The 14,366-nt window shown below is 41.9% G+C and overlaps 2 protein-coding genes across 2 annotated transcripts in view; one reads left to right on the top strand and one right to left on the bottom strand.

The window, feature by feature from the left end:
• Nucleotides 1–667: 667 nt before the first annotated feature.
• Nucleotides 668–9,580, bottom strand: Erh (ERH mRNA splicing and mitosis factor). The gene is made up of 4 exons (XM_051196229.1): nucleotides 9,432–9,580; nucleotides 7,994–8,081; nucleotides 3,768–3,888; nucleotides 668–1,166 (listed from the first exon to the last, which is right to left on the bottom strand). The coding sequence occupies exons 1-4, from the start codon at nucleotides 9,432–9,434 to the stop codon at nucleotides 1,064–1,066; spliced, it is 315 nt and encodes a 104-aa protein (XP_051052186.1). The 5' UTR covers nucleotides 9,435–9,580; the 3' UTR covers nucleotides 668–1,063.
• A 197-nt stretch (nucleotides 9,581–9,777) lies between these two features.
• Slc39a9 (solute carrier family 39 member 9) overlaps nucleotides 9,778–14,366 on the top strand; it is a 34,789-nt gene continuing 30,200 nt past the window's right edge. The window contains exon 1 of the mRNA XM_051196227.1: nucleotides 9,778–10,628. Within this exon, the coding sequence (XP_051052184.1) occupies nucleotides 10,533–10,628 (96 nt within the window). The 5' untranslated portion in view covers nucleotides 9,778–10,532. The remainder of the gene's footprint in view (nucleotides 10,629–14,366) is intronic.

Here is a 14,366-nt window from a genome sequence, read left to right on the forward strand (position 1 = left end):
AAGCAAGATGGCTTTGTACTTCCTATGATCCTCTCCCAACCCCAACAGCTTCCATAGAAGAGTAGCAGGAGTACTCACTGCTGCAGACTCCCAGAAAGGCACAAAGACCTCCCACAGAGGGTTCCCTACTTAGGACGTTGTCAAAGAGGAACATTTTATGCTTTGAATTCTCTTTCCCCAAGCTAGTGATATCAGGTCTAATACTCTGTAGCAATGCTGGGAAGCTGCAGTGAGCCACAGCCACCAGGCAGCTAGGAGAGGAAGGTACTGCAACCAGTGTACTACTGTTTGCAGTTATGATGTTCCACAGGTCTGGAGTACTAAATGCATTTGGGCTATTTCCAACTTGACATGGGATGTATTCCTATTGTTGAGTCTAGAATCATCTTATGTTTGCATCCACAGTACATACAAATGTTGTCGCTACTCCTGAGATTTATTGATTGCTAGAGAAATGAGGTAACAGCTTATTGGCTTCATAAGTAAATCACAGCAAAAATAGGTTCAAATTATAAACTTTCAAGTTTTTTGTGTATCAGTCTACTGACTTTTTTTTTTTTTTTTTTTTTAAAAACCGATAAGGCTTTGCCAGATAATTCAATATTTAGAGAGAGAAAAACAAAACAAAAAAACCCAAAAACCAATCCAAACCAAAATCACTCAATGAGAAAATACAACTACAGAACATTTCTTTATTTTTCACTAAGACTTTCCTAGAGGACATAACTAACCTTGTCACCACCCCCACCCCCCCACAAACGGTTAGTGCACTCACTGCTGTAGAGCAGATACGAACAGTTTCAAGGACTGGAACCAACCTTAAATGGCAAAAAACACTTTCTCTCTGAATTATCATAAAAATGTTTTAAGTAAAAAAAGAAAATGAGCAAAGGGGCAATGGTGGTTTCAGAATGAAAAGGTCATTCACGTTTCATGTCATACATTCAATCTTGGCTCTAGTAACAAAATGGAAACAGGATTACTATCATACAAAATGTTCACTACAGTACGCTGTATGCACCTGTTTCAAGCCCACCCCTAGCCCCTAATGCTTCCAACTCAATTACTTCCCAGCCTGTTGTGCCTGTCGACGAAGGAGCACGTAGATCTTCTCTTTGATCCAGTCTTTGTTATAAGGCTGATACGTCTGTGTATCAGCTCGGTACCTGAGGAACAAAAAGAAACATGCAAAGTTACACTGGTCAGTTAAAGCCCACATTATAACTGCCCTCGAGAGCTTCAATATGAATATTTTCACACATGAAGTGCATCAAAAGCAGACAATGCTGCTGTTTTAATGAACAGAGCTACATCACCTAGTATAATTTTATAATGTAAAAGCAGCCAAGCACCTACTGACCAAAAAACCACGTGTCCTCTCCCACATAGCTTCTATTCTTACAGTCCCTTTAGTGATTAAAAAACAAAAGCTAAACACTAGTACAAACTTTAAATCTGCTACATTTGTTGTGAATCAACTAAGAAATCTAAAAAAAAAAATACTACTTCAACAATGATTTCCTGCTAATGTCTAAGGAACTCATAGTTTAAAACTTGTCTTTTAAAATAAAAACCAAAGGCCTAGAGAGGAAAAATTCAGAAGGACATCTCTCAGAAGAGAAGGGTAAAGCAGGAAAACCACCACCAACAGCAGAACTCTGTTGATAATGAAGGTTTTCAGAGCCTACAGTACACTGAGCATCCCATCCAGCCAATCGAGGTATCTTGAATAGAGCAGTTTTCCAGCTGACCTAAAACTGAACTCTTATCTGGTGAGGAAGGCATACTAAAATTCTGGTATAAGGCTGGAGAGACAGCTTAATAAGCAGTTAAGAGCACTGACTGGTTCCTCTTCCAGTGCCTGGGTTTGATTCCTAGCACCCACACAGCAGCTCATAAGAGTCTATTACTCCAGTACCAGGGAATTCAATATTGTTTTCTGAGTTCCAACGGTTTTGTACATACACACACAAGGTATACAAATATACATACAGGCAAAACACCATACACAGAAAATAATAAAAGCAAATTCAAAACACTGTTGTGTAAAAAGGCAGACAAACACCAGGTATGGTACAGAACCCCAGCACTTGGAGGCAGAGGCAGGTGGATCACTGTGAGTTCAAGGCCAGCCTGGTCTATAGAACAAAGTTCCAGGACAGCCAGGGAAACACAGAGAAACCCTGTCTCATGAAACAAAAACAAAAAAGACAAGTGGGAGTGGAAGTGTCAAGATGGCTCTGTGGTTAAGAGCACTTTCTGGTCTTCAGAGGACTTGGGTTCAATTTCCAACACCCACATGATGGCTCATATTCATACGTAACTCCATTTAACATCCTCTTTTGCCCCCGAGGGCACCTGAAATGCATGTAGTAAACATATACACGCAGGCAAGACACTCATACACTTAAAAAAAAAAAAATGGACAAGTGATAATTGAAGATGTTACCAAATATAGGGTATTATTTTAAGTATCAGAATTAGCTTAATCTTTTTAAAATAACCCTGTGGGGCTGGAGTGATGGCTCAGAGGTTAAGAGCACTGGCTGCTCTTACAGAGGTCCTGAGTTCAATTCCCAGCAACCACATGGTAGCTCACAACCATCTGATGCCCTCTTCTGGCCTGAGGGCATACATGCAGACAGAACACTGTATACGTGATAAATAAATAAATCTTTAAAAAATAAAATAACCCTGTAAGTAGCAAAAAAGAGAATATAAAGGCTTAAAGTGAATTGACTTAATACTGTTAAGAGATACTGGACAATACTGCCTCTTTTTCTTTAGATCATGAATCTTGTCATTCATTTTACACAGTACAATTAAACATTCCCGCATCAGAACCTCCACCATTAGCCAGTACGTTCAAATTTTATATGCTGGCTTTTCCCCTCATGTTACTAAAAACTGACCATGGATTTTGTGCCTAGTAAACAAGCAGTCTACAATGAGCTACACACACCCCAGTCTGCTCTTATCTTTTATGTTGAGAAAGGATCTAACTAAGTTGTCATCCTTAAACTTTCCATCCTCTTGCCTCCAGATTAGCTGGGATCCCAACCTTGTACCCCCACACATAGGGCCAGTCTCCAATAAGGGAAATAAACTACAAAGAAGGGATGCTTTATACAAGCAACATCAAATTTCTCCTGAGTGATAAGGCCAGGTTTATTTCAAGCACACAAGCCATTGCCTATCACACCTAACCAATTACAATGTAACAGACAGTTCTCTACCAAGCCGCTTAATGAGAAATAGTCTAAAAAGCCAATCATTTTCTTGGATTGTTCTGTATTTGTATATCCAAATTAAGTGCCAACCTAGTCTACTTCAAGACTACAACACAATATTTACATTAGTACCACTCAATAAAATTTAAATGTAATTATATATAATAAGTATATTAAAATATAAAACCTTACACCAATGAAACAACAAAAACAAGTTTACATAGGCTAGGACGAAAACTAAATTTCAAGCAAAGAACTTGAGTTTAAACATGAAACCAATTACTTTAGGAAAAAGACCAAGGAAAAGAAACAAAAGAAAAACACTATTAGATTTAGGGTACAAACAATGTGGAACTTTTAAATCAGCCTATTTTCACCCTACAATATCACATAAACAGTCAGTTTCCTATGCCTTTGGCTTTATAATTGCCAATTTAAGTTTTGATCTATATGTAAGTGTAACACTAGTAACTATATAATAGACAAAGATAGAGAAACACAAATTAAAAGATATGGTGGCCAGTGGCCAATACTTACACAAGACAGCTGAGGTCTGCCAGATCGTCAATAAAATCAAACAACTGGCTGATATCATATGTGATGGAGGGGCTGTTGGGATTCATTCTCTTCAGGTGTTCTTCATACATTTTACAAACACCTAAGGGGGAGAGAATAAGAACTTATGACTGTGCAAACTCCTACATGTAAGCAGTGTTTTATTGTCAGCATATCTATTTTAGAAAAACTGAGCTGGAAAAGGACTGCAGGTTGATCACTTTAGTTTTCATTTTTGTGACTAGCAATTTAAATTTATGAGAGTATTGGTAACCATTTTGTGTTTTATAATTAGATGATTACTTCAAACCACTGGAGAGAAAAGGGCATTAAAGGCTTGGGTTAGGCATCTGGGTAGAGTCTGTGTTTGGCCCTTAGCAATGACCCTTTCCAGATAGGGTTCCCCTCCCCAGTCTTTCTACATAGCTTTGGCTGCCCTGGAACTCAGAGATCTTCCTGTCTCTGCCTCCCAATTGCTGGTATTAAAGGCTCGTACCACCACACCCAGATTGCACTGTGGTTCTTGTTGTGTTTCTAACCATGTTAAGGCTGGAGAGTAGAAAAACAATTTTACCTTCAGAATTTGATGCAATGGAAAAAGGTCACAATAACTGGCAACAAAGTTGGAGCTTATGCTGATATGGTACTGAAGATCCCAGACTCTGGATACATTAGGAATCCAGAAAGCCAGCTCATTTATCATAAAACTGATGACAAATGACTCCATCCAGCAAACCTTACATTTCCATAGGGTTCTACAGATTATCTGAAATAATGACCATGAAACATCAGCACAAGACAGCTTGTAAATACTCTAATGTAAGGAGATAATAAAACCAGGTGTGGTAGGCACATCTGTAATCCCAGTACTTGGGAGACTAAGGCAGGAGGATCAGAAGTTCAAGCTCATCCTCAGCTAGTGAGTTTGAGACCAGCTTATGATACATGAGACGGTCTCCAAAAACCAGAAAACCCCCCAGTCAATAATCATAGTATATTAACAATTATCAACAAAACATATTACCGGTTAATATCCAACCAGTGAAGCATTCTATAAATGGGGGAATATACCTTTTCAGTCCATTGCTAATAACACTCAAAGGACAAGTGATATCAATATTAGTTACCTATGGGCAATATGCCCTATATTGTAAAACACAAACTTTTAAGGCATATCTCTAAAATAACTTGTTAAAATTTCCAGGGAAAGGCTACATTCAGTAACAGAAGTATCTCGTTAACTATTTTACATGTTTTTGTATGTATTTGCACAAAAGGAGGTGAAATGTCAGCTTCCTTCATCTCTGAGCCTGCAGCTCACCCAGGCTAGGCTGGCCAGTCCCTGGGATGCACTTGTTTCTACACCTTAGCATTAATTAGTTTGGCTTGTTTACACGTTGTGGGGCTCTCACACTCACTGCTGAGTATTCCTTTACTGGCTAAGCTATTCCCCACCACATCCCTTTTCATTGCTACTAGCATACTACATTGAAATCACAAAACTGATAAAATTAAAAGGCACTGACCTGTCCCTACTGTCATGTTTAGTGGTCACAGACTGCTTATCTGCTACCACCAGGAAGGAAACTTTACTCAGCACTCCACTACAGGCCAGATCAACAAGGCAAGAATTTAACAAAACACCAATAGAACTAATGAATGAGGTACCAAGACTGTAACACACACAATCAATATATGAAAATTAGCTGTATTTCTATACAATCCAAAATAACCTCCAAAACATATACGACATAATAAAATACAGCTCTTACCAACAAATTTAACTGAAGCCACCTGTGGAGTGGGAGAGGGGGGCCATAAAGGTAGTTGTTCAAGGAAGACAAAGTGTTTGTTATTGGCAGTGGTAGCCTTGAAACTAGGGTTTCAAGCATGCTAAGCAAATGCTCTACCACTGAGCTAAACCCCAGCCTCTCAGCCTCCCCTGTACCTTTCCCAACCCGGGGTTTTATCAGAAAGCAACCCAGTATTCAGCTAAGCTGTCCTGCAATTTACTATGTAGCTGGATTCAAACTTGGACTCCTCCTGGCTCAGCCTCCTAATTGCTAGGATTACATAATGATGGTAATAACCAGCACCCATCTTTTAACTTTTTAAAATGGGAACAAAACCACTTTTCTCTTTTCAATAATGTCGTATGTATCCTAGGTTAGCTCTGAACTCACTATAGCTGAGGATAAACTTGAACTTCCCACCTTCCTGCCATCTCTTCCCAAGTGCTGGATTACAAGTGCATACCCCTATACTTGTTTATGTGGTACCAAGGAACAAATTCACGCTTTGTGCATTCAAGACAAGCCACTCTATCGAATGAGCTACATTGCAAGCCCATAAACTACAATTTTAATCTAAAAATGTTTGAAAAACAAATTCCACAGTTTCTGAATATTTACAGACTTTTTCTTATTTTCCCCAACAAAAAATGTGTAATAGTTATCTATATAACATTTACACTGCATTAGGTATATTAAAGGTTTAAAGACTGGTAGTTGGTCCGGAGGGTGGGACAGGTACAGAAGGGGAATGAAGCCTTTCTTTATAACTATATATTGACAAGACCATCAGCCAATAAATTTGGCAAAATTCTACAGAGCTGCACAACACATAAGGAACACTAATGTAAACTACAAAACTGAGTTATCAATGTGTCAGCTCCAGTTCACCACCATAACAACTGTACCCTATCAAGGTAAGATGTTAATGGATAGAAGTGTCAGTGGAGGGGTGGGTGTTGCTATATGCACACACAACTAACTTTATATTCTGTTCAGTTTTCTACAAACCTAAACCCATACATCAATTAAGGTACATTAATTAAAAAATAAAACAGATGCAGACACAGTGGTACATATTTATAGTCCCAATACTCAAGAGGCCAAGGTAGAAGACTCTTGCATTCTAGGTTAGCTTGGATAGGTATCAAAACTGTCACAAATACACAAAGTTAGACTTTACTAAGATTAATAAAGGCTAGAAAGGTCACTGTCCATAACCCAGACATGAAAACAAAGACCCAGAGACATGCTATGGTGGTAGGCTTCTGCCTCTCAAGTGATGAGCTTAAAGGTGTGTGCTACCATCTCCCCCCTTTCATCTTTACAAGCAAAATCTGACGGAAGTGCCAAGGGTATTATTGCACTAGCTACCTCGAAGCCACCTTTGATTATAAGCAGTTTTTGTTTTTAGAGGCATTATTAATCACTGTTAGAGGAGCCTAACCCAGTTAGTTTTGAATAATCAAATTTTAGGGACTTGTTGACAGTCAAATCAAAGCAACTATATATAACCTTTTGATAGTAAAGAGGCAAAGAACAAACACGCCTTTAATCCCAGCACTTGGGAGGCAGAGGCAGGCAGATCTCTGTGAGTTCAAGGGCAGCCTGGTCTACAGAGCTAGTTCTAGGACAGGCTCCAAAGCAATACAGAGAAACCCTGTCTCGAAAAACAAAACAAAACAAACAAGCAACAACAAAAAAGAAACAATGTAGGGCAGCACAACCAGTTAATACAATGCAATTACTAAGCACAAAACCAAATCCACTTTGCAGAGAAAAATAAACCAATCTGTGCTCGAATGGTTTACCAGTGAAGAAACATTAAGAGTTAATTGTTCCCTGGGTGGGAGTGGAGGTTTAGCAAATGCACAATAGATCACACTGATCTGCTTCTGTGAAGCTTGGCTTTCTCTGAGCTTACTTATTTTCTAACATTCTCATGGGCTTTTTTCTTTTCTTATTTTGGTTTTACAAGACAGGGTTTCTTTGTGTAACAGCCCTAGCTGTCCTGGAACTCTTTGTAGACCAGGTTGGCTTCAATTCAGAGATCTGCCTGTCTCTGCCTCCTGAGTGCTGGGATTAAAGGTTCGTGCCCCTATGCCTGGCCACCTTATAACCAACATTTATTGGTTATAAAGTTTCAAAAGGTATTCAGAGCCAACCATAACAACTCCAATGCTACAGTTTAGCCAGAATACATAAGAGCTATAGGTAAAATACCTATATGCCATAACAAAATATTTTTTTAACAGTCCATGCTAAAAATAGACTTTCATTGCTTAAAATAGTAATTCAAGAGATCTGGGGGGTTGGGTGGAACAATTCCAGCTCTCAAATGCTATTTATCTCACAAGAGTATGGTGTGTGTATTTGGAGGACTTCAAGATTTCATTTTTGATCAGTTTGACCACTCACCTTCCATGCACTCATTCACAGACTCATAGTCAGCGTAGGTCCTGCCTTCTGGCCTCTTGGTAGGCTGTACCAGCAAAATGGTGTGAGACTGAAGGGAAAAAGAGTTTCAATGTACAGCCTAATATGCACTTCAGAAATTCACATCACAACATAAGGCCCATGTATATGAAGCAAATGTTATTAAAACACAACTAACTAGTTTGCTCATCCCACAAGTTATTCACTCTTTGCCAGTTTTTAAATTTGAAGGCATGTTAAAGAATAATTTGAATACATTTGAAAAGTGTATATACACACACACAATCCTGCTCTAAGTAAATCCTATGAACCTCTCCCTTTTGGTTTGCTTAAGAGGAGGGCTGGAGTACTGCAGAGATGGCTTAGAGGTTAAGAGCACAAGCTGTCTTTTCAAGGGATCAGTTTTTCAATTCCCTGACCCACAGGGTCACTTATAAGCATCTGTAATTCCAATTCCAGGGGAAAGGACACTCTCTTCTGTCTGCCGCAGGCACTGCATGCAAGTGGCACAGAGAAATGCAGGCAGAACACCTATACACAGAAAAGGGAAAAATTCTTTAACCCCCCCCCCCAATCAAAATAACATCGGGAGGATTGAAGAGAGCTCAGTAGTTATGAGCATGTGCTACTCTCACAGAGGACCTGAGTTTGGTTCCCAGCACCCACATCCACCAGTTGTAACTGCAGATCCTGGGGAACCTCACACCCTCTTCTGGCCTCAGCAGGCACCTGTACTCACATGCACAAACGGACAAACAAAAAAACCTTTACAGAACGTTAAAAAAGCATACTTTACTACCCCCCTGTCAGATTCTAGAGCCCGGACCCTGGTGTCTCTTTTCAGGCTGCACTCTCTAAAGTAAACCTAAGTAGGAACAAGATCGAAGGCTGGTGGGATTACCAAACAGGGCAACTGAAGCTACTGAAAAAGGGAAAATACATTTTTTTTTGTTTTTGAACACTGCGGGGACGGCTGAAGAGGAGCAGTGCAAGGCGAATCCGAACCCCCAGGCCCACATGCGGCGAACAGTAAAGTGATGAGTGAGTCGGTTTCGGGGAAAAGTCTGACACACGTTCCCCGCCATTGTTCCTAGTGTCCGCTAGTGCATCTGGAGAGAGCGAGAACGAGCCCCCCACGCCTCCCTCTTCCAGGCAGCGATACGCAAACAGTGCACGCTCTGCCCACCGCACACCTCGCCCCCACCAGCAGGAGGGCGCGCAGCCGCAGGGCGGACCAGGTCCGGGGCCTAAGGCCAGGGCCCGCGTCTCGGCGCCGAGATGGGAAAGGGTCGACCCGCGAGCCTGGGAGGCGGGGAGCAGCTCGCTCGCGCCGGATGGGCGGGGACAGGGGGAATGGGAAGATGTACGGAGCAGGGGTGGCCCTCCATGTTGGGGACTCCGGGAACCGCCGAGGCCTTACCATCGCGCCGAACACTTTGCTGCAGCCGCCGCTAACACCGCCGCCGCCGCACACGAGCTCAGCCGCAACGCCGCCAACAGCCAATCCCGCGAGAGCAGTCGCCGGAAATCGCCGGAAGCACGACACGAAAGAGCCTTTTGGGCCATAGAGATTCACACACTTCCGGCCTCGAGAGCGGATGTCGACTCCGTTTCAGCCATCTTGGGTAAGGGCGCTGAGATGTGTAAGAGAACATTTTGCAGCTTTAGAAACAATAGTTTGTTTCGGGACGCTGCCTTCTGTACTTCACTTAGCAGACAGGTAGCTAAAGTGGTGGGGAACACAACAGTGACAGCAGTGTTATCTTTTTTAAGCCTTTCCAAAAAATGGCGGCAATGTAAGTACCGCGGCTTATAGGTCGGTTGTAACCCGGAAGTACCCTGCTAAAGAGGGGGTGGCGAGACAATCCGGAAGTAGGAGTAATGAAGAGGTGCCACTTGGCGGCCATGGCAGCAGTAGTATTGGCGACTCAGGGTCAGGGCCTGGCTGAGGGACGTACCTTGGGCTGCAGCCGGTGTAGGGCAGAGACAGCATTATATCGACTTTGCTGTTGAATCCTCGGGACCCACTGTTAGAGCCTTGCGGGACAGCTTGCTCGACTCCAGACTTGGAAGGGAGTTTGCTGGGACTGGTGGGCTGGTCCCTTCCCTGGGGGCGGACCACCTGCGGGGCCACCTTAGGGAACCAGGTGCCGCCTGAAGACAAGGCACTTGGGTTTGCCGTCCTCTTGCTGGAACCAGACGCACTGTCCAGGGGAGTGGGTCATTGTGCCACCCTCATTCCGAAGACACAGTTTCTCCATCTGTTACCTGCCGGAATCACAGTGACTGCCATCCAAGCCCCTAAGATTGCGCGAAGTTTTCTCTGGTGCTAGTATCAGCAAAAAGGAGCTTGCCTCTTAGTACGTAAGAGAGCTGCGTGCTTGGTGAACACACCGGCTGGTGGCAAGGTTGAAAGCAGTGGGGAGCTCCCTTGATCTCTTGGAAAACCGCACGTTTAAAGAGCCTAAGCGCCTTTTCAAACCGCTGGAATTTTGAAGCCTGGTGACTACAGGAGGGCAGAATGGATGATTTTCTCTCCATCGGTCTGCTGTCTTTGGCAATGTTGGTGGGATGCTACGTGGCTGGAATCATTCCTTTGGCTGTTAATTTCTCAGAGGTAAGAAATTTTCCGTGTTTTCCCCACAAGTGTTAGAATGGTGCTAGATCTAATAATATTTGCAAAGAGAAGCAGTTTCTCAGCTCTAAGATCTCAATAAGGAAAAGATATAACAGTTCACAGTAGAAACCAAGTTCATAGTTCAGCTCTATGGATCTTTTGTTTTGAGACAGGGTTTGTCTGTGTAGCTGTGGCTGTCCTGGAACTTTGTAGAACAGGCTGACCTCGAACTAAGAGATCCACTTGCTTCTGCCTCCCAATTGCTGGATTAAAAAGGCTGTTGCCACCACCACTTGGTTCTGCTCTTTAAATCTTAACCGATTATCTGCTAAAGAAGCTAGAGCGTTCAGAGACCTCTGAAAACTATACACAAAAATGGTGGGGCCCAGTGCATTTGCTTATAGAGAGGCATCATAGTTACATTCTGATGGTTCCCAGAGGTTTCAAGGAATCAGAGTACCATATAAAGAGAAATGGAGACTATGACTTTGTCCATGTGAAAAAAACAAAACTAACGTAGGTTGTTGTTATCATTTCCTTTTAAGGAAACCAAGGACTGGAATGGATATTCTATGATTATTTTCAAATCTGTTTGCTTAGAAATAAACTTTCTGGTTGATATGTTTGGATGCTTTGGTTCATTTGTTGGGTTGTCTTCCCTTAAACAGTGGCTAGCTGAGGAGGAGAAAAGATACACACATCTATTCTTTAGATTGTCTCAGAAGAGTTCCCTAGGTGCACAGAGCTCAGTGGTTTAGGGAGAAAAATTACTCCATTCAAGAGAATGTCATGGCTTTGTCCTCCACATCGGTACTGAAATAAGCCCTTGCCCGCAGTTCTGTTCCTGAAAGGTCTGATTGCCTCAAAGGACGATGAGGTGTGGGTGAGACAGGAGGTAGGCCTTGAAGAGAGTTGGAAGAAGAGGCTTTGATGGTGAAAGCAGCAGCCTGTGGTAGAAAGGGTGGTGAGACAAGGCAGTGGGGGAAAGAGCCTTCCGCCATGGAGAAGAAACATTTGACTTTGACTTGTCTCCCCCTTTCCATTGTCTTTTTCATCTGCGCCCTTTGGGATATAATGGTAACATTAAGTTATTTAGTTTTATTTTGTATATGTGTATGAATATTTTGCCTACATTTATATCTGTGTACCACATGTATGCCTGGCATCATTGGAGGCCAGACATCCTGGGGTCCCCTGGAACTGGAGTTACAAAGGGTTATGAGCCACTATGTGAGTGCTGGGAATTGAACCTGGGTCCTCTGAAAGAGCAGGCAGTACTTTTAACTGCTCAGACATCTTTCTAACCCCTAACGATAACGCTTAAAGGAAAAAGTTATATATATTACATAACTTGATTCATTGAAAGGACTAGGATATATCCAAATAGTAGTGTTTGCCTAGAATTGCAAGGCCTAGGTTTGGTTTGTAGCACCAACATAGTCAAATCCCCAAACAACAGACTCATTGAGCTACAATCAAGGAAACAGGCTATGTAACTTGAAAAAGTATCTTGGAATGAGCTGCTCTGACTCAGAGCTGTTCTCACTCACTGTCCATCGTGGCAAGGGTACATAGTACATGTACTACGTAGTTCATAGATGGGTCCAGCCCACAGATGGTTAGATTAGCGTATTTAAATTTTTGTTACTGTGTTTTCCTGTCTTTGGTTAAGGTAGCAGTTGGATAGAGCTAGTCAGCAGGTGATGTGCACACACAGTTCTCCTTAAACAGTGAAAGCAAAGCCCTTCTTTTGGGTTGCTTTCCTGCCTAGGCTTTCTGAACCTCCTGTTTTCCTTCTAACATTATATTTTCTTTCTTTTAAAATATTTATTTTATGTGAGTGTTTTGTGTGCATAGGTGACTGTGCACCATGTGTGTACTTGGTGCTCTTAGAGGCCAGAGGAGAGCATCAGACCCCTTAGAACTAGTGTAACAGATGATAATGGGCCTCCATGTAGGTGCTGGGAATTGAACTCAGATCTACTGGGAGAGCAGTGGTGCTCTTAGCCATGGAGTCATCTCTCTAGCCCCGATGTATTATGATTGTGTTAGAATTGGATTGGTATTATTAGGGCGACACTTGTGAGACTTGCATTGATTTATATATTTAAATATTTTAACTGAGGTAAAATTAATTAGGTTTTTTGTTTTGAGACAAGGTCTCACTGTAGAGGCCTGACTGGCCTGGAACTCTCTCTGTAGATCTGGTTGGCCTCAAATTCACAGGGATCTATCTACCTGCCTGCCTCCTCTCAAGAATAAAAGATTTGCACCACCAGCCAGGGCTTAATTGAAGTAAGCAATTTATAAATTGGTTTTTGGCTTTCTTTCTGTCTTTTTTGTTTGTTTGTTTGTTTGGCTTTTTTGTTGTTGTTTCTCTGTGTAGCCTGGAACTCTCTCTCTGTAGACCAGGCTAGCCTTGAACTCACAGAGATTCACCTGTCTCTGCCTCCCAAGTTTTGGGATTAAAGGTGTACAGTACCATGCCTGGCAAGCTTTCTTTTTTCAAACTTGGTTTTTGAAATTTTTGTTTGTTTGTTTGTTTTGGGTTTTAAAGACAGGGTTCCTCTGTGTAGCAGCCCTGGCTGTCCCGGAACTTGCTTTGTAGGCCTGACTGGCTCAGAGATCCGCCTGCATCTGCCTCTGATCCAGTGTGGTGTGCATCACCAGAGCCGAGCTGTTTGTTTTTTTGAAGCAGGGTTTCTCAGTGTAGTCCTGGCTGTCTTGAAACTCACTGTATAGACCAGGCTGGTCTCGATTTCACAAGGATCCACCTATCTCTCCTTCCCTAAAGCTGGGATTAAAAACATGCACCTCCATATCTGTCTGAAGAATTTCTCAATACAGAAATAAAATTAGATGACTGGTGGGCTCATTAATTCTTACAGCATTAGTGTTAGAAATGAGTGGTCTGAAATTGCTGTGGCAGAGTCCACTTGTTACACCTGACAATTAAAAAGTGTATGCCATTAATTTCCCCTCACTTGCAAACCACCTTTCTCCTTGTCTGTGTGGCTTTCTTTGCCTTTAGGCCTGGAAACTACCTTCATGAATTTTTGAATCATGAAACAAAGAAAAATTTTAGTTGTCAAATTAATTATATATAACTATGGTAATGAAGATGCCAATTTTTCAGCGTATGGGGAAGTAAAAAAAACTAGACTTGTAAAGGAGGCCACAGCTCGCCTTCCATAAATGAGGTCCTGTGTGGCATCTTGTGTTTTTTAGATTCAGTTGCTAAGGAGCAGCTGTCTTTGGTGGTTAGTAACAATGCTGCAGAAACAGGCTGAATCTATTTCACCTAGTTTACACTGAGCAGCTGCCCTGATTGATGAATGAAGTAGATACAGATGGCCAGAGTGGGATTTTAGGTTGATTGAGGATTATTTTTGTTTTAAATTTCCAACCATTCCAACCCAGATCAGTACATTTGCAAAAACAAAATGAAGTGGGGTGGGTTATTACATACAATCCCACAGGTGTTATTAGAGTCAGCAGACATAAAATTATTCCTGTAATTGTGACAATTGTGCTGTTATAAAAGTTCTGAAGTTTTTCAGTTTGGGAATTTTGTGTGTGTGTGTGTGTGTGTGTGTGTGTGTGTGTGTGTGAGAGAGAGAGAGAGAGAGAGAGAGAGAGAGAGAGCGATTGAGTTTTTATCTGTTGAGACAGTGTGAGTCCATCATAGGCAAATGATGATTGTAGAGCTCAGCAGCTCAGTGCAACTAACTCACTATC

Source organism: Phodopus roborovskii, unplaced genomic scaffold (genome assembly GCF_943737965.1).
Source record: "Phodopus roborovskii unplaced genomic scaffold, PHOROB, whole genome shotgun sequence".
Classification (NCBI taxonomy): Eukaryota; Metazoa; Chordata; class Mammalia; order Rodentia; family Cricetidae; genus Phodopus; species Phodopus roborovskii.

Excerpts from the sequence above, each read along its gene's own strand:
- Erh (XM_051196229.1), bottom strand. Across the intron at positions 3,889-7,993 it reads TGTGAATGAGTGCATGGAAG|GTGTTTGTAAAATGTATGAA; the intron begins GTGAGTGGTCAA and ends TCTCCCCCTTAG. Across the intron at positions 1,167-3,767 it reads GCAGACCTCAGCTGTCTTGT|GTACCGAGCTGATACACAGA; the intron begins GTAAGTATTGGC and ends TTTGTTCCTCAG.